The 23,466-nt window shown below is 41.7% G+C and overlaps 1 protein-coding gene and 2 non-coding genes across 11 annotated transcripts; all 3 read left to right on the top strand.

The window, feature by feature from the left end:
• The first annotated feature begins 1,891 nt into the window (after positions 1 to 1,891).
• RABGGTB (Rab geranylgeranyltransferase subunit beta) lies at positions 1,892 to 20,665 on the top strand. Of its 9 annotated transcripts, XM_043520629.1 has the most exons (11): positions 2,292 to 2,434; positions 3,128 to 3,235; positions 7,404 to 7,566; positions 8,526 to 8,723; positions 10,539 to 10,644; positions 12,611 to 12,658; positions 13,179 to 13,231; positions 13,372 to 13,482; positions 14,794 to 14,919; positions 15,772 to 15,921; positions 18,890 to 20,665. In XM_043520629.1, exons 4-11 carry the CDS (start codon positions 8,535 to 8,537, stop codon positions 19,028 to 19,030), a joined length of 924 nt encoding a protein of 307 aa, XP_043376564.1. In that variant the 5' UTR covers positions 2,292 to 2,434; positions 3,128 to 3,235; positions 7,404 to 7,566; positions 8,526 to 8,534; the 3' UTR covers positions 19,031 to 20,665. The 9 variants fall into 9 exon arrangements, with proteins under 9 accessions (XP_043376566.1, XP_038269073.1, XP_038269074.1 ...); XM_043520626.1 differs by lacking the exons at positions 2,292 to 2,434; positions 7,404 to 7,566 and adding an exon at positions 1,975 to 2,130; XM_043520628.1 differs by lacking the exon at positions 7,404 to 7,566 and having other exon boundaries at positions 3,128 to 3,239.
• On the top strand, positions 3,693 to 3,776 carry LOC119860857. The gene has a single exon (XR_005294673.1). It is a non-coding gene; the product is annotated as a small nucleolar RNA SNORD45 (small nucleolar RNA).
• LOC119860856 lies at positions 9,051 to 9,135 on the top strand. Its single transcript, XR_005294672.1, has one exon. It is a non-coding gene; the product is annotated as a small nucleolar RNA SNORD45 (small nucleolar RNA).
• Positions 20,666 to 23,466: the final 2,801 nt, after the last annotated feature.

Below are 23,466 nucleotides of genomic sequence, written 5' to 3'. Positions count from 1 at the left end.
TCTGATATTCTTGTTAACTGCTGGAATTAGCCTACCTGCTTGTCACCATGAAAGGTTTTCCTCCTCCCCCCCCCCCCCCCCCCCCCCCGCTGTTGGTGATGGCTTATCTTAAGTGATCACTCTCCTTACAGTGTGTATGATAAACCCATTGTTTCATGTTCTCTGTGTGTGTGTATATAAATCTCTCCTCTGTTTTTTCCACCAAATGCATCCGATGAAGTGAGCTGTAGCTCACGAAAGCTTATGCTCTAATAAATTTGTTAGTCTCTAAGGTGCCACACGTACTCCTTTTCTTTTTGCGAATACAGACTAACACAGCTGCTACTCTGAAACCGCAGAATACTTGGTTATCTCCAGATCTTTTTATAAGTAGTAATATTGGAAAGGAGCATAAATTGGGAAACAGTTTAATTGAATTTTGTTTTGTTTTTTTCTTTTATGTACTTTATGCATTTTAGATTCTCTGTTGCTCACCTTTTATTTTTTCTTTCAAAGTATGTCTTTGAAGCAAGCCATGTGTTAGAAAACTGCAACTCCAACAACCTTGGAAAGAACAATAACTGTACTCCTAGAATTCTGACTTTAACAAACAAAGGCTGTCTTGGAAAATGCAGATAGTTTGCATAACAGAATGATAGAAATATAGGGCTAGAAAAGGAGCTCCACGCTGAGGAAGGATGAAGTAAATACATATTATGCAATTTAGAAGTCATATAGTAAAGTCTCTAAGGTTGGTGGAAGCAGCTGTCTGTCGACCAAGCTGCCTCTACACCGCTGGTGAGAACTAACTACAGCCCTCAGGATGCAAAATTTTTCATAGGTCTGAGTGATGTACTGAGGTCTATCTAATTTTTAAGTGTAGACCAGGCCTAAGCGGATGTCTACACTTAAAATGCTACAGCAGCACAGCTGCTCCACTGTAATGCTTCAGTGTAGACACTACCTATGCTAACATAAGGGATTCTCCCATTACTGTAAGTAATCTGCCTCTCCTAGGAGGGGAAGCTAGCTAGGTCAGGAAGAATCCTTCCATTGACCTAGTGCTACACCCGGGGTTATGTATGTTGGTTTAACTGTTCTGTGCAAGGGTATGGATTTTTTACACTCCTCCAGTAGCTAATAGTTAAGAAGTTTTCTTGTGTATTGTACCTAAGAGTGTTTTTGCTCCGTCTTAAAGTGGATTAAGCCGCCCCTGACCAAAGCACTCTTCCAGAACACATGTCCACCGGCAGAATTATCAAGCAGAGCTTTTATGCTTTACATTCGTTTCCTCTCTTAACCTGAATTCACTTTCAAGCCTGAATCTGCTTTTAACTGCAAGGGTGAGTTTATCTCTTGGGGTTTTTTCCCCCTGCATGGCATTATGCAGCCATAGCCTGTGAAGCTACATCTCAAGCTGCTGTTTGGGCTGGGGGAAGGCTAACCCCCAGGAGGGGTCCAACGTTTATTTAAAAAAAAAAGGGGGGGGATTAAAGCAGTGCTTGAAACTAAAAATATTCGTATTCCTTAGGCGACCACAACACGCCCCCCTCTCTCCAACCCGCTGCGGGAGTGGAAAGCAGTGTCCCTCCCCGGGCAGAAGGGGCTGGCGGCGCGCTGGGGCAGCGGGCCGGCGCGTTGATGCCACCAGGGGCCCGCTGAGCTCTCTGCGTTGGGCCCAGCGCGGAAGCGGGCGCGCGTGGAGCCCGCGTCGCCTCGAGTGAGCACGGCCCAAGTCGGCTCAAGCCGTCGCCTGACGTGGCTGCAGCTGGGCGCAGCCTCCCCTTGGGCACCCGCGCGACGGCTCACGGCCTCTCCGTGCTCTGCCCCCCGGCTAGGCTCTATGAGCCCCCACGTGGTCGCTCGCCATTGTGTAGGCGGCGCCTGCCAGCCGGGGTCCTCCTGGGGCAGGCCGCGCGCGGGGCACCGAAGCGGAACCGGGTCACCGCCAATCAGGGCGCGCGCCTTGTGCGCGCGCCCCGCCCCGAGCAGCGAGAGCTAGGTGGGGCTCTGGTGCAGAGTAAGCAGGCAGCGCCAAGGACAGCTGTGGCGGGGTCTTTTAAGGCCGGCGAGGGCACCGCCTCCTCCCCCTCAACGAGTTGCCCGTAGGACTGACGGTGGGTGGCGCGTGCGGCGGAGGCTGCTAACATGGTGAGTAGCTCGATCCCTGCCGCGTGGCGCGGACTTCTCCGGGCGGTCTCCTCCTCCTCCTCCTCCTTCTCCTCCTCCGTCCCCGCCCTGCCCTTTTACTGCCGGCTGCCGCTAGGTCCGGCGGGGGGCACCGGCCTGCGCCTGGCGAGCTCGGCTCGGCTCGGCTCGACGCAGACGCTCTTGGGCCCGTTGGCTCGCTGCAGAGCGCGGGAGGCGTCGACCCGCGCTGACGGTTGCGGAGCCCAGCGCCCCCTGCCAGCCTAGCGGGGCCCAAGCGCGCAGACTGCGGGTGGCGGCCGTTGGGGTAACGTGGCTGGGGGAGGGGTGCGATGGGGCCTGGGCCGGAGATAGAGGTGGGGGTGGGGGGAATTGTCCTCAGGCGGTGTGGCGCGGCGGGCGGCGCCCCGGCCTGTGAGGGCCTCGGGTTATGTAACGAGGAGGGGCCGGGCGATCCCAGGCTGACGTTGCGGAGCTGGCAGGGATTTGGGGGCAGGTTGGGAGGTGGAATCTGAACTCTGTGAGCTGAGCAATCTTGACCTGGAATCGGGGCCGCGATGAGCACGAGGCCCAGTCCCCGCCGCGTGAACCGTAGGCGGATCGCTATTAACCCGTCTGCACGGATTCGCTGCAGAGCGTCACTTTGCGTGTAATGGGGGCGGGGGGGGGGTCGGTTTTTTAAAATATCTAGTTTGGTTAATATTTACCTGGGTTAGTGGAAATGTAAACTTATCGAAGTTTTTATTTATAGACTTTTTGCTCTGTCAAATAAGTTGGAAATTTTATCAGGAAAGAATAAAGCGGACTTAGACGTCTGTTTAAAATAAATGAAGTGCTGACAAATATTCAGCTTCGACAGGTACACATAAAATGAACTAATTGTTCGCTCTGATAATAACATCAGTTTGTGTTACTTGTAACAATAATACATTTCTTAAAAATCAGCTATCAGAGGCCTCTTTGATAATACAATTTAACTTTTTTTTTTTTTTTTTAAAAGGGCACGCCACAAAAGGATGTTGTTATAAAACCAGATGCACCGAGCACATTGTTTTTGGAGAAACATGCAGATTACATAGCTTCTTATGGTGCAAAGAAAGACGATTATGTAGGTATTTGCTTATTTTACTATTGATAAAACGCTGACAATAGTGATATATCTCGCCATTTCCTGCACTGGTAGGAGTAGGTTGGCAGGTGATGGGTTAGGAAGTTGCATATCTTTTTTTTTTTTTATCTCTGAATGCAAAGGGAAGGGTTAAAAGAAAAGACAGTTCTGACAAAAAAGAAAAGGAGTACTTGTGGCACCTCAGAGACTAACAAATTTATTTGAGCATAAGCTTTCGTGAGCTAAATAAATTTGTTAGTCTCTAAGGTGCCACAAGTACTCCAACAAATTTATTTGAGCATAAGCTTTCGTGAGCTACAGCTCACTTCATCTGATAAATAAATTGGTTAGTCTCTAAGGTGCCACAAGTACTCCTTTTCTTTTTTGCGAATACAGACTAACATGGCTGCTACTCTGAAACCTGTTGTTCTGACAGGTGGAGATGATGGTTTTCCTTGGTCAATGATGAGACTTGGCATGTATTATCTGACTCTAAAATTGAAGATCACTGCTTTAAGCTCTAGAATTACTCTGAGACCTAGGAAATGTGGTGGGTTTTTTTGCTTATTAGGATGAATTTGTGCTATTGTGATACAACATCTTCCCAAATATCACCTATGTCCCATAGTTGCATTTCTACCTGCTATAATGAGCCTCAGCATCACTGGATTTAATCTGGATTCTACTAGAAAATGTATTATTTTGAGACTTCTGTATTGTTTTAAGTGTAGCCCTAAATTCAGTGTATTACAGTAATCTAGTCTGAGAGTGAAAGGGATACGGATAATTGCAGAGGTGTTCATCTGAGAGGCAAAGTTGCAACTAGCCTTGCCAAACATAAACAAAAGGAAGCACTCTTGTCTGCCGCTGCTGTTTGTATATTCAAAAGCATCTGAAATTCCCACAGGACCCTTATGTTGGAATTCAGGTAACACAAGGCAGGTGCGCCTCTCTCTCTTCCATATATTTTTCCTAGCCAACCAGACATATACCTTTGTCTTGTTAATAGTGAACCTTAGCCAAGCAACCCTATCTGATTTTATAAAAGAGATATTTGTATTGTTGGCTGGTCATTCATCCCTCCTATAGTATTTTGTAGGAGAAGATGACCACAGTTATCTGTTGCTGACATGGAACCTAGATCGCTGTTTTCTCACTCTCTCATGAGAGGCCAAACTACTTGTTTCTATTTGAGTGTGTCATCCAGCAAGATCCCCAGTTAAGGAGTGACATTCTGGTCCCAGTGAAATCACTGGCAGCTTTGGCATTAGGGCCAAGCTTTCACTTTAAACTTCCAAATACAATTCCATGTAACTATCTTAAAAAAACAAAGAGACAGGTTAAAAAATACAGCTATACAAATATTGTGGAAAGTATTACTAACCTGGTACTAAATTAACACAATAATGAAATAGAAGGGGACAGATAATATCTCTAACTCTGCCATTTGAGTATCTTCCAAATGAATACCAATAGAGCTGGCCAAACCTGAGGATTTCCAGTGACTGGAAGTTCTAATGTTTTGAAATTTCAGGTGAGCCAGAAATTCTGGAAAATCTTTTGGGAAATCTTTCATTTCCAAAATGAAATATGCTCCCTGGACCCCAGCAGCTGCTGACTTAAATTGATGTGATTCTTGTCAGTTTTGCAGAGATTGGGGACCCCAGTTTCCTAGATTCCTGAGACAGTTGACTCCATTGCAGGGGGGTCTGGAAACCCAGGGAGTCTGGGCTCAAGCTAGGGCTCTTGGGGCTTCTAAGCCTCCTTTTGTAGACCTGGGGAGCCTAGACCTGGAGGATATGTCTACACTATAGAAAAACAAATCTGTGGCAGTGAATCTCAGAGCCTGGGTCTACAAGCTCAGGCTTGTCCTCCAGTGATAAAGTAGTGCATGTTCCCTCTTGGGCTCTGAGACCCACCCCCATCTCCGGGTTTCACAGCCTGAGTGGGCATGTCTACACAGATGTTTTTAGCACCATAACGCAAGCTTGAGTCTGCAGACCTGGGCTGTGAGACGTATAGCTAGGGCTGTACCAATTTCACGGCTGTGAAAAATGGGTCATGGTAAAATCTGATCTCCCCTGCTGCTGAGAGCCTGGGGCTGCTAGTCCATCCATGCTGGGGAGGGACAGGAGTTTTCCTTTTGCTGCAGGGCCACTCTTGGTAGGGAGATCAGACCCACCTCCAGGGGCAGTGCAGAAATGAGGGTGGTACACCCTCACTTCTTTACTGCAGAAACCCAGGAATTGGGCTCCGGACTCTCTTCCTCCCCCCCCCCCCCCCCAACCGCAGCTCTGGGTCCAGGCACTGAGCTCGGGGCTTCCTCCTGCAGTGTCTCCTGCCAGGCTTGGGGCTTTTGCTCCCGGTGGCTGCATCTGGGGCAGCCTCAGCTTCTGGGCTTGCCCCAGTGCATGGCTCCTGCTCCAGCGCCAAGTCCAGGGGTTCTTCCTCTGAGGGCTTCTGCTCCTGACTGCTGCAGCCAGGGTGTCTGCGGGAGGGTTGGACAGACTGCCTGGACTCAGGGCTTCTGCCCCCTGCCATTCCGGTCAGGGATGACACGTGCACGCGCACACCCCTTGCGGCTTCTGTCATGAGCTCGGGACTTCCTCTCTCGGGGCTGTGGGCTTGCATTCCTGCCACCTTGGCCTGTGGGCAGCTCGGGCTTGGGGCTTCCCCATGCTGCTGCTCCAGCTGGGCCTGGGGCATCCCAGGATCAGGGATTCTTCCCCTGCAGCTCCTGCTAGGGCTCAGGGTGACCTTGTAGGGGCTTCTGACCTGGGGCTTCTTCCGGGCCTGGGGCATGCGTTTTTCCTGGGGGGGGTCCCCAAATTGGCCAGGCCCCTGTCTTAATCTGTCCATGGGGTGGACTAGCAGCTAGGAACCTCCGGCTGGGGCGCTCCCAGCAACATGGGGGGAGATCCTACCCAGCTCCACCTCTGGGAACTTCCTCTAACTGCAGGAAGCTGGGAGGGTGCTGCCTTCAGAACTCAGAAGTGAGGGTGGCAATCTCGGGACCCCACTACAACAACTTTGCAACCCCCCATCCCGTTTTGGATCAGGACCCCCACAGTTACAACACCCTGAAATTTCAGATATAATCATCTAAAATCATTAAATAGACCATGAAATTGATGAGAATGGACTGTGAATTTGGTAGGGCCTTACTTATAGCTATAGATTGGTTTCTGTTTGTTTGTTTGCAGGGTAGATATACTCTGAGAGGCCAGGCTACAGTGGGTTTTCCATGTTTCCACGGCAGGGAGCCTGAAAGCCTTGAGAACCCTGGTTCCCTGCTGCAGATACAGGAGTTGAGCCCTTGTGACAGACGGAGCTCTCTGGGTCCTGACTCCATGGCAAGGAGCCTGGAAGCCTTGCATAATGAGACTGCCCTTGAGCTGTGAATCAGGTTCCCAGCACTCAAGTAGTCCACATGTCTTACCTATCCCAGGTTCTTAGACCCTGGAAGCCTAGGCTCCACAACAGTCCACCTGGAAGTCTGATACAAGTTTGTCAAAGCAGACCGTTGCTTTGAAACACATCTGGTTCAATTAATGGGCTTTTTTGACAGAACTGTTTGGGTAGAAAATTCCTGATCAGCTCTAATTATTGAACCTCATATGTTTCTGCATTTCAGTCTGGCTTGATTTTTAGTGTTCCCCTTTCAAGTCCCCCAATGGCTGGCCTTAGCCTTTGTGCCAGAAATACTAAAACATGAGAAATTTCTCTTGGGAATGAGTACTTACAGATCCTTTCAAATACAGATATCCTTTAACAATCCTCAGTATGCTGGAGGCATATCTTGACATGTTATAGGGTCAGTTCTGGGAGCAGCGTTTCAGTAAAAAATGACACCTTGTTAGTTTAGCCATGTGATGTATATTACAATATTGGGCAGGTTTATGACTTCATCTGGACATAGAATGTATAATTCTTTATTAAATTAATCTCTTATATTCTGCTCATAGTAGTACTGTTTAGCTACGTTTTAACAGAATTACAAACTAAGCGAATTGGACATTCTAGTCAGTTAGTACCTTTTTCCAGAGTAGTCTGTAGCAGTCATGCTTGGGGGTTTTTAAACCAGTTATAAATATCTGTATATATTATTTGATAAGGCTACACAGAGAAAACACACAGAAAAATAAAATTAGATGTTTAAATACAACAGGTCTCCCAACAAGATGGCCTCAATTAAGTTTTAAATTGTGGCGCCTCTGACTGAAACTTGCCTTCTCTTATACCATGTGTATGGTCTTGCTCTCCTGCTCACCTGTAGCAAGAAAATACATAAATTACTATGGAATATTACCATACAGTATGAAAAATCATAGGTAATGCTGATAAAGGAAGATTTATAACAATATATTAAGCTACAATAAATGAGGTTTGTGTTTGGGGTTTTTTTTTTTTTTTTTTTCCCCTTCTTCCTGTTACTGCTCTAAATTGCTTTGCTTAAATTTTGGCAAATGGCAATTAGGTAATTAACTGAATGTTAGGCTGTTATTTTGAGGGGACCATTTGGTGTAGTAACTTGAGCAACGGACCATAGCCAAGAAGATTGTAAAAAAGAAAAGGAGTACTTGTGGCACCCTAGACTAACAAATTTATTTGAGCATAAGCTTTCGTGAGCTACAGCTCACTTCATCGGATGCATTCAGTGGAAATTTGGTTTTTTGCACCAAATGCATCCGATGAAGTGAGCTGTAGCTCACGAAAGCTTATGCTCAAATAACTTGTGGCACCTTAGACTCCTTTTCTTTTTTGCGAATACAGACTAACACAGCTGCTACTCTGAAAGAAGATTGTAACTTACGATCTGGTCTGAGCTACTCTCTTGCTGCATAAATATGGGCAAGTAACTTGACCTTATGTCTCAGCTATCTAAGATGGAAAAATTAAGTAAAAAGCAGAAATTCACTGAATTAGTTGCAGTATCTTAGCCAGCTTAGAAAGCTTATCTTTCATAAGTAAACAACTTAGAATAAAGTATAACTTGGCTTGTTGGTTGGATGGGCAGGATTTGGTAATGGCTGGATCTCTAGTTCAGAGACCTAGTCTAACTTACAAAATTGCAGCATTATACAAAAAAATACAATCTCCACTTGTTTACAGAGCCCTGCAAATCCACAGATACCCGCTTTCTATCTGCGGATATATGCATCTGCAGATGCAGTTGTATTGTTTACCATCTTTGCGGATCAGATGCGGATCCAAATTTTTGTATCCGAGCAGGGCTCTGCTTGTTTATATGTCTTTGTCTGCTTACGAATTAAAATCCTGTACTACTTAGGAGTACTGTATGTCGGAATATTTGAGGATGAGCGGTGTCTACTGGGGACTGACAGTAATGGATCTCATGGGACAGCTGCAACGAATGACCAAAGAAGAAATTCTAGCATTCATCAAATCATGTCAACATGAGTGCGGTGGAATAAGTGCCAGTATAGGTCACGATCCTCACCTTTTATATACTCTAAGTGCTGTCCAGGTAAATGTATAGAAAAGAAAATATTGGAAGTAAGTGAAAACAGCTGCGTGATTTTAATAAATTAATTTGACTGTTCTAAATACCACCAAGGTTTCATTTTTCTGCTGTCACATTGAAATGCTTTGAGCCTGATTTGTTCATTAGAAAAATGGTTCAACTTATAGATTTATAGACAAGCTGGGACCACATGTATCTAAATGGCATTTTAAAAACTCTTGTATCATAGATCATTTTCTAGGGAAGAAGTGTTGTGGGTTGTAATCCTTGAATAGGATGAAATAGAGTAGATGTGTCTGGTACTGAGAGATGGGGCCCAGGAGTATCGCAGGTCAATGATGAGTCTTGGCATGTATTACCTGAATCTGGAGTTGATGATTATCACACTTTAGCTCTAGAATTACTCTGAGACCTGAGGAAATTGCTGTGCCCACTCTTTTTGGGTTGAGTGAGTCCCAGCTATTGTGGGTGTAGCCACACTTCTGCTAGTCATAAATTATTCTCAATGTCTTATTCAGTTACCACACATTCTGGACCAAGTTTGGGTCTATTCACGCTGGCCAGCCAAAAGATATGTACATAGGGTTCCCAGCCCAGTATAGAGAGGGAATAATTCTTGAGGTCCTTCCGATTTTTCTTAAACTCCTTATGCTTAATATTTGTTACTATAAGGTAATAAAACCACAATAGATTGCAGCCTAAATATAAAAATCTAAACTGAAAATTTAAGTTGCAAATTTAAAATAGTCAGGAAATGCAAATCTAAGGTTCTTTTAGCAATGCTAAACTAACCCACTTTGCACATACTGTATTCATTTATATTGTACATTAAGAATTCTAAACTGCTAATCCAAAATAATAAAGAAGTGCAAGTTACCACCAGAATCTTAATTTCTGCTTTTCCTGTCCTGCAACCTTATTAGAACACAAGATGGCAATGTTAATGTTTGTTTTTCAATTTAAAAAAGCGTATTGCAACACTGGAGTATTATGCAACACTCTGTAAACTGCAAAATATAGATTACTCTAAACACTGTATCTGGAATTACGGAATTGCTCATTTGTTTTCTCCAACTCCATAGGACTTAAATTGCAATCAACGGATAAAGAGAACTTAGACTTGGGTGAAATTTTTCAAAATTTTGTTGAAATTCTCCTCCTCTCCACCACTCCCTTATAATTCTGCTCAAAAAAGCTCTTGGAAAAACCTCTATGGAATGAATCACTTGAATTATTTCCTATAATATGATTTAACTAAAAAGTTCATAACTTAAAATTTTTCTCACTATTACCAAGCATGTGCTGCTTATTGAGGACTAGTCTATGCTTCTAAACTCAAGTTGTGATTTCTTTTTTTAATTTATATTTGTAAAAATGTGCCCATCCAAAAGCTTTCTGCACCTTTCCATTACTTAGGTATACATGCTACTACAAGCCCAGAACATCCTTATCTCCTAACAAAATTCAACCATAATCAGACTGTAATAAATCAATATCATGTTCCATGATGCTAGCCTAACTTAAATGACTGTTTAAAACCTTAAAGTGGAGAAAGAGAGATTTTGCTGAGACCATGCATGGAAATCTTCATCTTAATTTGGGAATTTTAAAATGTTATGAAATCAAGCTTGTAATGTTCGGTAGGTTGTAGTTAGCTGAAGCTTTCATGGTAGTGAAAAGTTTTAGTGATTTATGTTCATCATCGATGAAATTAAATTCTGTGTTTTGTTTTTAAGAAAACTAGGGCTCTGGTTCTCTGGTAAATTCTAGAAAAGTTTATCCTTGTAGTAATTGATTTGAGTTATTTTTGTTTTGCAGATTCTTACTTTATATGATAGTCTCCATGTTGTTGATGTAAATAAAATTGTTGACTATGTAAAGAGCCTGCAAAAAGAAGATGGATCATTTGCTGGAGACAAATGGGGTAACTTACATCTTCAAAATCTCATCAATGGGTTACATATTTCATAAAATGAAGCAGTTAAGATTAAGTTGCTCTGCGTGTTTTTTCACTGTGTATTATGCATGAACTGCATTTATTTCCCTCCCTGTGTAAAAAGGAGCCAGTCACATGTCATTGCTTTTCTAGATGACTCTAAACTTATAGAAAAATGGAATTAAATAACAAAAACTGATCAGCCTTCATAGAAGCTTCTGAAAGCTCAAAACTTGTTAGAGCTTGTGATGGAGGATGCCTTCTCATTTCAGTGTAATTTGTATCAGATATTAATCTTGGAATCATTACCATCTAGTGATTTCTAAGTTGTGGTATATCTGTTGCTTGTAAAAGGAACTATCTCTGCATAGCAATGACATGAATCTGTGTCTGCGTTCACAGCTTTTAAAAATATTGATCTGCTTTGATTTTGATTTTTAAAGTGTATATTTGTTCACTTTTTCTTCTGTTGACATTTTAAAGTATTTATTTTATATAAAATATATTTTAATATTTCAATGTTGTATCCTGTTGAATATCAGTTACAACAAAACCATTGTTTCATTTTTCAGTTAATAAAATGAACCGATCAAGGTATTTCAACATATGTAAATCCATAAGCATCAATTTGTGGTTGACAAGCTATGTGTTGGTATTAAAATGGTGCTGCATATGGATGACCAACTTTTACATTGCAGCCAGTTTGTCATAATATAGTAATAAAATACACAGGCAAGGATATGACAATTTACATTCTTGTTAGTATTTATCAGATTGGATTACTGAAATGCATTATAAATGAGGCTACCGTTGAGGAAAATTCAGGAGCTAATGCTAATACAGAAAGTGGTTACCTGCTTGATTGGTGATAGGAGCTACAACAAGGATATTATACCAGTTCTGAAAAATTGCACTCATTCTCTGTTTGTATCTGGGGTACAGTTTAAAGTGTTGACTTGAGTTCTAATTACTGAGGTCTAATCTACACTGGGAAAAGGATTATTGATACAGCAACCCCTCCTAGTATATGCACAGCTTTTGCTGGTATAACGATCGGTTCCCTTAGCAAAATAACACGCACACTTTTTTTTTTTTAAACAATAGAACTCAGGAGTGAGCAAACTGGCCTGGGGGCCGCATCTGGCCCTTCAGACATTTTAATCTAGCCCTTGAACTCCTGCTGGGGAGTGGGGTCTGGGGCTTGCCCTGCTCCACACAGCTCCTGGAAGCAGCAGCATTCGACTCTTATGTGTAGGGGCAGGCAGAGGGCTCCACAGGCTGCCTCGCCCCAAGCACCACCCCTGCAGCTTCCATTGGCCAGGAATCATGGCCAATGGGAGCTGCAGGGGCGGCACCTGCGGATGGAGCAGAGTACAGAGCTGTCTGGCCGCTCTGCCGCATAGGAGCCGGAAGGGGGGGACATGCCGCTGCTTCCGGGAGCAGCGTGAGGTAAGCACTGACCAGAGCCTGCACCTTTGACCCTTGCCTGCACCCCAACCCTCTGCCCTAGCCCTGATCCCCCTTCTGCCCTCTGAGCCTCTCAGTCCCAGCCCAGAGCACCCTTCTGCACCCCGAACCCCTCATCCCCAGCCCATTGCCCGCATCCCCAGCTGAAGCCCTCACCCCCTCTCCCCCCCCATCTCCTGACCCAGTTGGAAGACCACTCATACACTCTGAACTATTCATTTCTGGCCCAACCTGAGACCCCTCACCCACTCCTGGACCCCCAACCCCCAATTTCATGAGCATTCATGGCCCACCATACAATTTCCATACCCAGATGTGGCCCTTGGGCTAAAAAGTTTGCCCATTGCTGATATAACTTACACTAGGGCTCTTTTGCCACTATAGAAATGTCATAAAAATCACTCCACTAACAGATGAAACTATACTTGCAAGTTTCTAGTGTAGACCTTGCCTACGAGACCTTTCTTGATCTGTGTCTTCACAGCAGCTGAGGACCTTAAGCGTTGTGGAGCCTGGTGTTGGTGTATTCTTGAGGGTACACTGCTCTTTAACTTGCTTTGTCCAAAGTTCTGAGTCTTTGTGGCCTTCAGATTATGATGTTGAAGAGCTGAGAGTGGATAATGTGGGTAATTTACTGGTGAATGAGTCTCTGTGTTGACATTGTTTAACCAGTTCTCTTTCCATTCAGTGCACAGACTGTGCAGTGGGTGCTTTTTAGAAACTGAAAAATAAATAGCATATTTACAAATTACTTTTAACTGAGATAAACTTGGATATTTATCTGGCAACCACAAAGTGATCAAAGGATTATTAATTCATGGTTTCATACCAATCACTTTACATTTGTTTAGTGTTATCCTATTGGGAAATAATGTGAATGTATTGGCTGGTGGAGGAAAATATTGGTATAAAGTATTGGAGTGTTTTCTATTTAATCAGGGAAACACCCATGTTTAGTGACATACTGTACTCTTTTAAATAGATAGCATTCTCTGTGTGCATGTAAAAAAATATATAGTTCTGTCGTTATACTATTTTTTTCTCCCCCTTTGTAGGAGAAATAGATACAAGGTTCTCTTTCTGTGCTGCAGCAACACTAGCTCTTTTGGTAAGTTCTGCAATAGGGTGGATATTGGATACAAATATGTAACAGTTTTCTGTGGATGGCAGACAAATGATGCTACAGTAGGTGTACTTAATTTACTTGGTGGTAGTATAAAATGTTAAAGGGACTTTTCTGACTTGCAGGGGAAGCTAGATGTTGTTGATGTAGAAAAAGCAGTCGAATTTGTTTTGTCCTGTATGAACTTTGATGGAGGATTTGGTTGCAGACCAGGTTCTGAATCGCATGCAGGGCAGGTAAGTGCTGTTGCTTTCACATTTTAATATTTTAAATTAGCAAGAAATTCTTAAGTATCAAATATCTACTTTTTTAACATTGTTTCTAAAACCTGTCAGCAATGCAGACTGAAGCATTTTTCAGTTCCTAAATGTATGTAAAGAACTTTTTAGTCCATAAAATGACACAAGTACAGAATTCATCTGTTAAGAGGCCTAGAAGCTGAATTTTGTCTGTAAAAATCCATATCAGAACCACAATTTTGTATAGTGGTATGAATTTTTGTTTCAAACTTCACAGGGATGAGTTTAAAAATGTAACTAAAAAAGTTCCAAAAAGAAACTCCTTTTTGAACAGCTGCATACTAGTCTAACGTTCAGATTTGTTAGGGAGGAAATATCTCAAATGTTCTAATATGATTAGAGCACAATTTTGAAATCTGTTAGATTAAGCATATCAGAACTTTTGTAATTTACTGGCTTGCATATTGTTCAAATGTCTTACCTTCTGGTAGCAAAAATACTTGTTTGCCCTAATTATAATTATAGTTCAGGTGGAATTTAGAATAAAAGGTAAGAGTGGAGTCTATGGTAAAGTCTGATATGTTGAAGAGGTAACTTGGTTAACTTCTTGATGGTGCTGGTGGAATTTCTTTTAAGGTGACAGGCTAGCTGGAGGTAAGGTGAAGGGGTACAACTAGAGCTCATTAAGAATGGATAAATGCTGAGGAAGATGACCTGTATGACTTCCTCTAGAAACTTTACATGCAACTTAACTTTGGATTAAGTTGATACCAACACTTACTCCGAACCTCCAGTTGATGGAAATTGACTTTAACACATTTTAGTACTATTTCAGTATAGATTTAATCACAATAATCAGATGTTCATTTTCCATAATTGTTCTGAGCATCATAATCTGGAAGGATTTGTTTAAATGAAAATATAAAAACTACTTAATATAGAGAAACTTATTTATGAAACATGCAACTAAACGTTACACAGTCCGCCTCAAAATAGTTTTTTTTATTCTGAGTCTCCTGTAAGGTCCTGCATACATTAAGAAAATACCTTAACGTTCAGTCTGATCTTTTAGGACTCTACAAATTACATTTTGCTTTTAATGACAACTAGAGTACATTAGTAAAAATCTTAAGAGTGGAGTAATATGTTCATTTTGTAAACTGAACACTTAATCTTCTAACTTGCTTATTTTAAGTATTCACATGATGTGAAATAATGGAATCCTGCTTTGTGATCCTCCTACATTTAGTCTATTACATGCTACTTTTAGTTCTTAAATACACATGAACTTTATGTCTGTAATTTTAGATCTATTGTTGCACAGGATTTCTGGCTATAACAGGCCAGTTGCACCAAATAAATGCTGACTTGCTGGGCTGGTGGCTTTGTGAACGTCAGTTACCCTCTGGAGGTCTCAATGGAAGGCCAGAGAAGGTATTTGGTTCACTTTTTAAAAAAAACTTAGTGTAGAAGCAGAAATATTTTTCTAATTTCTGGAAAATATCATGGACTTCCTCTCAAATGCTGTTGCAAAACTTTTCAAATGTTTTTACTCTTAATCTTGATTCCCTTGCTGTATCATCCAGTATGAGCCCCTATTTAAGATGATGCAATGTTCCCATCATAGTTTAAGGCCTCAAAATACCTTGCTGAATCAGGGCCTGGATATATTGTATGTTTTAGGAATGCTGTGTACTACGGGATTTATAAAGGTTCATTCAAAAAGTAACGAGAGGAATACTTTGTTGGATTTATAATTTTTGTGGGACTTCTAGTGTGTGTGTGTGTGTGTGTGTGTGTGTGTGTGTGTGTGTGTCCAACAATTGAATAATGTAATCTGGAATGACTGACTTGCAAGTGGAGACTTCTTAACACTAGTTTTCTTAATGGATGCAGCAGACAAATGCTTTCAAACTTAAGATTTTTTTTGTTTGTTTATATTATTAGTTGATACTGTCCTCAAAGTCTCTTGTCCCTCTTACTCGTTTACATGGTATTTTCATGGCTATCTTCTTCAGAATCAAAATCCTGCCAAAGAGACTCTCAATGTTTCAAAAGCAGCAGAACACTTGTAATTCTGCTTCTGGGGGACAGGAGGAGGAGGAGGAGAAGGGCCATCTGTGAATAAGCTGGGTGTTGGAACTCTGTTCTCTGCCCAAGAAACAGTGCTCCAGAGTTGTACTCTGCTCAGTGATGTTTTGATGATGTGGCTAGTGGCTTCACGAAACCTAGTGTTACTACTGCAACCCATGTATTTTAAAGAAGTAATACTCATGTATTTGTCAGTTACCAGATGTATGTTATTCATGGTGGGTGTTAGCATCTCTGAAGATAATTGGTAGACTACATTGGATTGACAGAGAGAAATTGCGCTGCTTTATCTTGGCTTGCCAGGATGAGGAGACTGGAGGATTTGCAGACAGACCAGGAGATATGGCAAGTTCATTTAAACGTACATTTTAGGTTGAAATTCAAGGTTTACAGGTTTGCAAAAAGCTTTGTTCTATATAATAAAAATTAAACCAATGCAGGTAGTACATGAGTATGAACAGGGTAATGCTACCTTAGCATATCTGTTTCCTTGAGGGAGCATGTGACAGTCTTTGATATCTGCAGATTATCCCATGCTGAGAATTCAGGAGCCTTTTCCTGTTTAAAGCCCCAGCAGATGGCTGAAAAAACATTTTGTTGAAAAGCAACAGGCTAATAAGATTGTAGGCTGTATTGCAGTTGTGACTGTGTACATTTTAAAATGCTATAGGGAAAAAAGAGAAGTAAAAACTAAAGTTGTTTAAATAGACTTGTCCAGTTACATTTGATTTTCCCCACCCCACCCCCCCAGTTAAAAGTGGTGTTGGAAAACATTAAGAATATATGCTCTGGATATTTATAGCTTAGAACAGGGGTTCTCAAACTTCACCACAGCCCCCTACTGACAACAGATTACTACATGATCCCAGGAGGGGGACTGAAGCCTGAGCCCGCCTGAGACCTGCCACCCCAGCAGGGAGCCTGTAACCTGAGCCCCACCAATGAGGGATGAAGTTGAAGCCTGAGTCCCGTCACCCATGGCTGAAGCCTTTGGGCTTGGCCCCAGGCGGTGGGGCTTGGGCTTCAGGCCCCAGCAAGTCTAACACCAGTCCTGGCAAACCCATTAAAATGGGATCTTGACCCACTTTGGAGTTTCCAACCCACTGCTGGCTTAGAATTTAGCAAAGGCATGTTAATTTAAACAAAAAAAACATTGGGTAAACTAAAGATGAAAGTGAGCTCCATGAAAATGGAAGGTGAAAATAATATTTGATTTCCCATTAAAAATTGTGACAGTATATTTTAGGTCAAATAACAATCTGGTCATCAGTAAAACACAGTATTGTGGCAGTTATTGTAAGAATTGAAATATTTGCTGCTACTAAAGCTAAATTTTCTGTTCGACTTGTATTTACCTGAGAGACTGAATACCTTTCCCAGGCTTGAGGAAGAGCTCTGTAGTTAGAAAGCTTGTCTCTCTCACCAGCAGAAGTTTGTCCAATAAAAGATATTACCTCATGCACTTTGTCTCTCTAATACCCACAATCGTGAGTTTAGTTAGTTTCTCCCTCCCTTATTTACTATAAATATATTCACAATAGTTACTTTTTCAGGCTTGGCTTGGCTTGTCATAACTTGGGCCTGCCCATGTCTGCTAAGTTAGCCCAACACTTGTAGCAGGAAGCTTTTTTTTTTAATGTCTCTAAGGAGAATTAGAAAGTAACATTAACTTTGGGGCCATACAGGGGCCTGCCCAGTCTCCTGTGTAAGTTTAGAGCAGCCTCAGAGCTCCTTTAGCTTACATTTGGCTTTTAATGGCCCACCTATGGGCCTTTGGAAGTAGACAATAGCCAGTGCTATGCATTCTGGACAAGCCCATGATCTGCCTGCTATGCCAACCCTTTGAGGAAGGGACAGTCTTTTAATTGTGTTTTGTTCAGTGCTTAGTACATTAGGGCCCTGGTACAAGGCTGGGGCTCTTAGGCAATATCCTAATACTATGATGTGGGAGGCTGGTAGCTGGGTCACTGTAGAGACCTTAAGCCAGCTGTAAACTGGCCAGTGATGCCTCCTCTGCAGATGGTATACTCGGGGCTCTGTTCACCTAGTTTATTGCTTACTTACGCATCAGAGCAATGTAAGGAGCTTTAGTAAGCTGTGAACTAAGTCCAAAGGGTTTCTTTAGTGCAGTTAGCTCAGGCTCTTATTTGGGTATTGTCCACACACACAATCCTGTCATCTGAGCTAAGTGGTGCTCTCAATTTGGTGCTAGCCAGCACAGTTGGGGGGTGTGGGTTAGAGCCCTGGTTTCTATTTTCACTAGGGCTGGCAATGCCCACTTTGCAGTGAAGATACAGGCTAAATCACTGAAGGCATAACCTCAGCCTAAGGGTTTAAGTAAGTAGCCTTCTATGTTGTCTGTGTAGGGATATGCAAACTGCACAGCAGCCTTCTGGAAAATCTGTTCCTAATCTCATGAAGGAATCTCTAAATCTCAGAATTACCTCCTACCTATATTTTCTTTTCTTCTATGCCCCATTTTTATTTTCCTGTTTTCCCTCCAGTTGTGTATTCAGGTCCCTTTAGCTCCCTCTAAGACAGTGACACTCAAACTCTTTTACTGGTGACCCCTTTCACATAGCAAGCCTCTGAGTGCACCCCCCCCCCCCATAAATTAGTCACTTTTGATGTATTTAACACCATTATAAATGTTGGAGGCAAAGCAGGGTTTACGGTGGAGGTTGACAGCTTGTGACACCCCCCCCCATGTAATAACCTCACAACCCGCTGAGAGGTCCCGACCCCCAGTTTGAGAACCCCTGCTATAAGACCTGTCAGCACAGCTCTATGTTCAGAGAGACTGCCAAAGAGCAATATAATGTTCAGTGAAAAATGTGGAGTTTATGGGAGATCTGGTTTTAGATCACTAGGTTAGCCTGTAACTTTTACATTATATATAGTAGAATCATGAGGTGCTAGATTTACCATGTTGTAACAATGCAATAGAGGAATTGGTGGAAAGAGCTGTCAGACTTTTTCCATTATCTTTATGCATACTGTTGAGTTCAGCTTTAAAAAAAAATTCTGGTGGCAACAAACATCAATTCAAACATCTCAAAGTTGTATCCTAAATGTATACAATTTGAAGCTGGCTATTGATTTCTTTTAATGTGTGTGAATATTTGTTATTTTTAACATAATTGCATACTAAAAACCAGGAAGTTGTTTGCATTGTTCTCTGAAATTAAATCTTCAACCACCATTGAGCTTTCTCAGTCTTTTCTAGCAACTCAGTTGTCTTATTGTCTCATTGTAAACTCATCCAAAGGGTTTAAGTTGTCAGTGTGTTATAAATTAGTTAATTTTTTTCCAGGTGGATCCTTTTCACACCTTATTTGGAATTGCTGGACTATCATTGTTAGGAGATGAACAAATTAAGCCTGTCAGTCCTGTTTTTTGTATGCCTGAAGACATCCTTCAAAGAATAAATGTACATCCTGAACTTGTGAGCTAGACCTTACCCAAGCAAAAGGTTGCAATGCTCAGCTGCTTTGATTTTGTTGGTTGAAATTCATCTCAAACATACTTGCATATATTTTTTCATTTTTAATGTGTTTACATCAGTACAGTAAGAAATTATCACTATACAGTAAACCTTGTCACTTTGCGGATTGTGTCAAAATGGCTTGTTTAAATAAATTATGTGGATGTTACATATATTGCAGGTTCTGTAACAGATGAAGAAACGTTTTTATCTGCATCTAAATATGTGGACCTGTGGGCTCTGTGCACTAACTTAGAACAACAGTGTATTAGTACCAGTAGTAGAGTACTTGAATGACTTTAATTTTTTTGTATTTCCTACAACATCAATCATAAAACATTGTCTTGATAATATAAGCATGTATTGACAGTGAATTGCCCTGAGCGCTGTATTTAAGAGAAGCAGAGAAAAGATGCTTATAGTTAGAACACTTAGATGTTAGTGGACACTTGTGCATTTAAAACATCCTTTTTAGGATATACTATCATTTTTATCCAATACTGAAACACACAAATTTTCTTCTCCTAGCAATTAAGTGTAAAGGCTTTTGTTCTCAGCAAATACAGTTGTTACCTACCAGTAAAGTCCTTTATTAAAGAAAATATTTTTACTACTGGAAATGCAATATAATTTGTGTTGAGTGTAGATTGAGACTTGCTGGTAATAAGCATTCTACAGATTGTCACTCTACAGTCTTATGATTTGCCAAATGTGCTGCTAATTGAAAGTTTGTCATTGATTTGAACTACTACTTCATTAGCACTTGAGAAAATAGTTGCGAAAGAAATATCAAGAATAAAAGTAGCTATGAAAAATATTTTCTGAAGGATGAAATCATTTTTGTCTTCATTGGAGCGCTAAAAGTGCCTCCATTTTATATCCCATAGCATTGTGTGTTTGCATCTGGTCACCATGTTCTGACTGAGAAGGACTAAATGAAATTCCAGTTGGACCATATTAAAGGTGATTGTGAAGGAAAAAATAGCCTTTAACAGTCCCCAGCTTATTTATAGTTACAGATGTCCTAAAAGATTTTTCAAAATAGTTCTCCATTTTTTTTAATAGAATGGTCAATGCAGAGCACTAGTCCTTATTTTGATTGACCTGTTTTAAGGTTATTTTTCTTTAAAAGCCTTTCTGCCAGTCAAACTGTTTTCTTTAAAAGAACCACCAGTTAATTTAGAAAGACTTCTGATAAGAAAAGGTGTACAAAGCAAACTAGTGTTCAAATTAGTCACTGCTTAAATATATTCTTGTCTTCCGCTTTAATTATTATATAGAATTTTTTGAAAGATTCTGATACAGTATATTGTAGTCAATCCAGCAATATCTATCACTACACATGAATTTATCTATAAATTGAACAAGATATAATCTTCCATTAGTAAAGCATCCAGTAAAGAAAATTAGTTGTCCTTTTTATAAGATGTGGAAGTTAAAGTATTTAGTGTCAGTGCAGAGTGCATTGGTATCACTACCTCATTTTATCATGTTAAATGTTAAGATTTTCAGCTCCCTTTGTCGAATTACTGTAAGATATTAGTACCGTCTTTGGTGACAGCTTGTCTTTGCATGTAGAGATCCTTTATTAAATGTCTTCACACACTTGTTTCTATAATTATTGATATTTTTACACAACTTCACACTGAAATATCCTTCAGTGCATATATTGAAAAACATAATTGTTCATTGCAGCATAGCTACTAATGTCCTGGAACTGCAGTAACAATATTGTGGTAAGAAGGAAGATCCCCTCATAGATCAGTAGCTAGTCAACACGGGAAACCAATGGCATGACTAAATGGTCATTTTCAAAATCTAGAAAGGCAAATAATGGTATCCTCCAGGGATCTATACTGGGACCAGAAGTGATCAACATCTCAGTAAATGATGATATAGGAAAGGGTAACCCGTGAGATGGCAAAATTTGCAGACAATACAAAATCGCTCAAGATAGTGAAGTCCAAAGCTGACGATAAAGTTACAAAGAGATCACACAAACCTAGGTGATGGAGCAAAAAAAGGCAGATGGAATTTAGCGTTGATGGGTGCTATACATTATTTGTTGCAGCTGTGTTAGTCTGTATCCACAAAACGAACAGGAGTACTTGTGGCACCTTAGAGACTAACAAATTTATTAGAGCATAAGCTTCCGTGAGCTACAGCTCACTTCATTGGATGCATAGAATGGAACATATATATATACACACACACACAGATAAGTTGGAAGGTACTATGCAAACTGTAAGAGGCTACTAGTTAAGCTGAGCTATTTTCAGCAGGAGAAAAATTTTTTTGTAATGATAATCAAGATGGCCCATTTAGACAGTTGACAAGAAGGTATGAGAATACTTAATTAAGGGAAATAGATTCACTATTCTCACACCTTCTTGTCAACTGTCTAAATGGGCCATCTTGATTATCATTACAAATTTTTTTTTCTCAAGCTGAGCTATTTTCAGCAGAACTAATTAGCCTCTTACAGTTTATATACAAACTTCCCCCTGTGTGTGTGTGTTCATTCCCTTCTATGCATCCGATGAAGAGAGCTGTAGCTCAAGGAAGCTTACGCTCTAATAAATTTCAGAGTAACAGCCATGTTAGTTTGTATTCACAAAAAGAAAAGGAGTACTTGTGGCACCTTAGAGACTAACAAATTTATTTAAGCATAAGCTTTTGTGAGCTACAGCTCACTTCATCGTTAGTCTCTAAGGTGCCACAAGTACTCCTGTTCTTGTTACTACTCGAGATCTTGGAGTCATTGTGAATAGTTCTCTGAAAACGTCTGCAGCAGCAGTCAAAAATGTTAGGCACCCTTAGAAAATGGATAAATAATAGGGAAATATGACACTGTATTGGGGTGGGCAAACTATTTTGCCTGAGGGCCCCATCGGGGTTGTGCAACTGTATGGAGGGCTGGGTGGGGAAGCTGTACCTCCACCCAGCCTGTCCCCTATCCACCTCTCCCACTTCCTACCCCCTGACTACCCCCTTCAGAACCGCTGACCCATCCCCTGCTCCTTGACCCCTGACTGCCCTGACCCTCTGACTACACTCCTGCCCTCTGACAATTCCCCTGGGACTCCTACTCCTATACAACCCCCTGACCGCCTTCCCCCCCCCAGAACTCTGCCCCATCCAACCACCCCATGCTACTTGTCCCCTGACTGCCCCTCCGGACCCCCTGCCCCTTATCCAACCCTTCCCTGCCCCCTTACCAGTCACCAGAGCTAGCTATGCCACCGTGCTGCCTGGCAGGAGCGGCGGGTCAGAGCACTGGTGGCATGGCACAATGAGGGTGTGGGGGTTGGCTAGCCTCCCGGGCTGGGCAGGATGGTCTTGCAGGCCAGATGTGGCTTGCAGGCTGTAGTTTGCTCACCTCGGCTCTATATAAATCCATGGTATTCCCACATCTTGAATACAATGCAGTACTGGTTGCCTCATCTCAAAAAAGATGCATTAGAATTGGAAAAAATACAGAGAAGGGCAACAAAAATGATTAAGGGTATGGAACAGCATTGTGAGGAGAGATTAAAAAGAGGGGCTATTCATCTTGGAAAATATTACTGAGGGGGGATAAGATAGAGGTCTTTAAAATCATGACTGGTGTGGAGAAAGTAAATAAGGAAGTCTTTATAACACAAGAACTAAGAGTCACAAATGAAATTAATAGGCAGCAGGTTTAAAACAAAAGGAAGAAAGAACTTCACACAATCAACCTGTGGAACTCATTGTCCAGGGAAAGGATGATCAGATGCCCCGATATTAGGGGCTTTGCCTTATATAGGTAACCTATTACCCTCTGGACCAATTTTTCATACGTGCTATCTGGACATCCCTACCAGGGGATGTTCTGAAGGCTGAAACCATAACGGGGATCAAAAAATGGATAGATAAGTTCATGTAGGATAGGTCTATTGATGGCTATTGCCCAAGATGGATGGGGATGCAACCCTATGTTCTGGGTGTCCATAGTCTCTGACTGCCAAAAGCTGGGAGTGGATCATGGGTTGGATGACTTGATGCCTGCCTGTTCTATTCATTCCCTCTAAAGCACCTGGCATTGGCCACTGTCAGAAGAAGAATACTGGGTCAGATAGACCATTGCTCTGACCCAGTATGGCCATTCTTATGTTAATACAAATATTCCACTGATATAAAACTGCAGTAGAAATATAGGCAGACTCTAATTCCTTGTGTTTGGAATTCAGGTACTAGCAAAACATACCTACTTTTGGAGGCAGTGTAGAAGCACCATAATCTTGCATGGTAACGATCAGGTCTGGAGCAGTGGGCATCTTATTTCAAAGATATCAACAGTGTTTTACCCGAGTGCAGAGACACTACTGAATTGATGGCTGAGAAGAGGCAAAATCAGGCATTTGTTTGTTTCCATTTCTCATCCT

This window comes from Dermochelys coriacea, chromosome 8, assembly GCF_009764565.3.
Source record: "Dermochelys coriacea isolate rDerCor1 chromosome 8, rDerCor1.pri.v4, whole genome shotgun sequence".
Taxonomy (NCBI): domain Eukaryota; kingdom Metazoa; phylum Chordata; order Testudines; family Dermochelyidae; genus Dermochelys; species Dermochelys coriacea.
Note: the sequence above shows the minus strand (reverse complement) of the source record. Positions and strands in the feature narration are given on the sequence as shown.

Excerpts from the sequence above, each read along its gene's own strand:
- RABGGTB (XM_043520626.1), top strand. Across the intron at positions 8,724-10,538 it reads ATACTCTAAGTGCTGTCCAG|ATTCTTACTTTATATGATAG; the intron begins GTAAATGTATAG and ends TTTGTTTTGCAG. Across the intron at positions 12,659-13,178 it reads GTGTTGGTGTATTCTTGAGG|GAGAAATAGATACAAGGTTC; the intron begins GTACACTGCTCT and ends CCCCCTTTGTAG.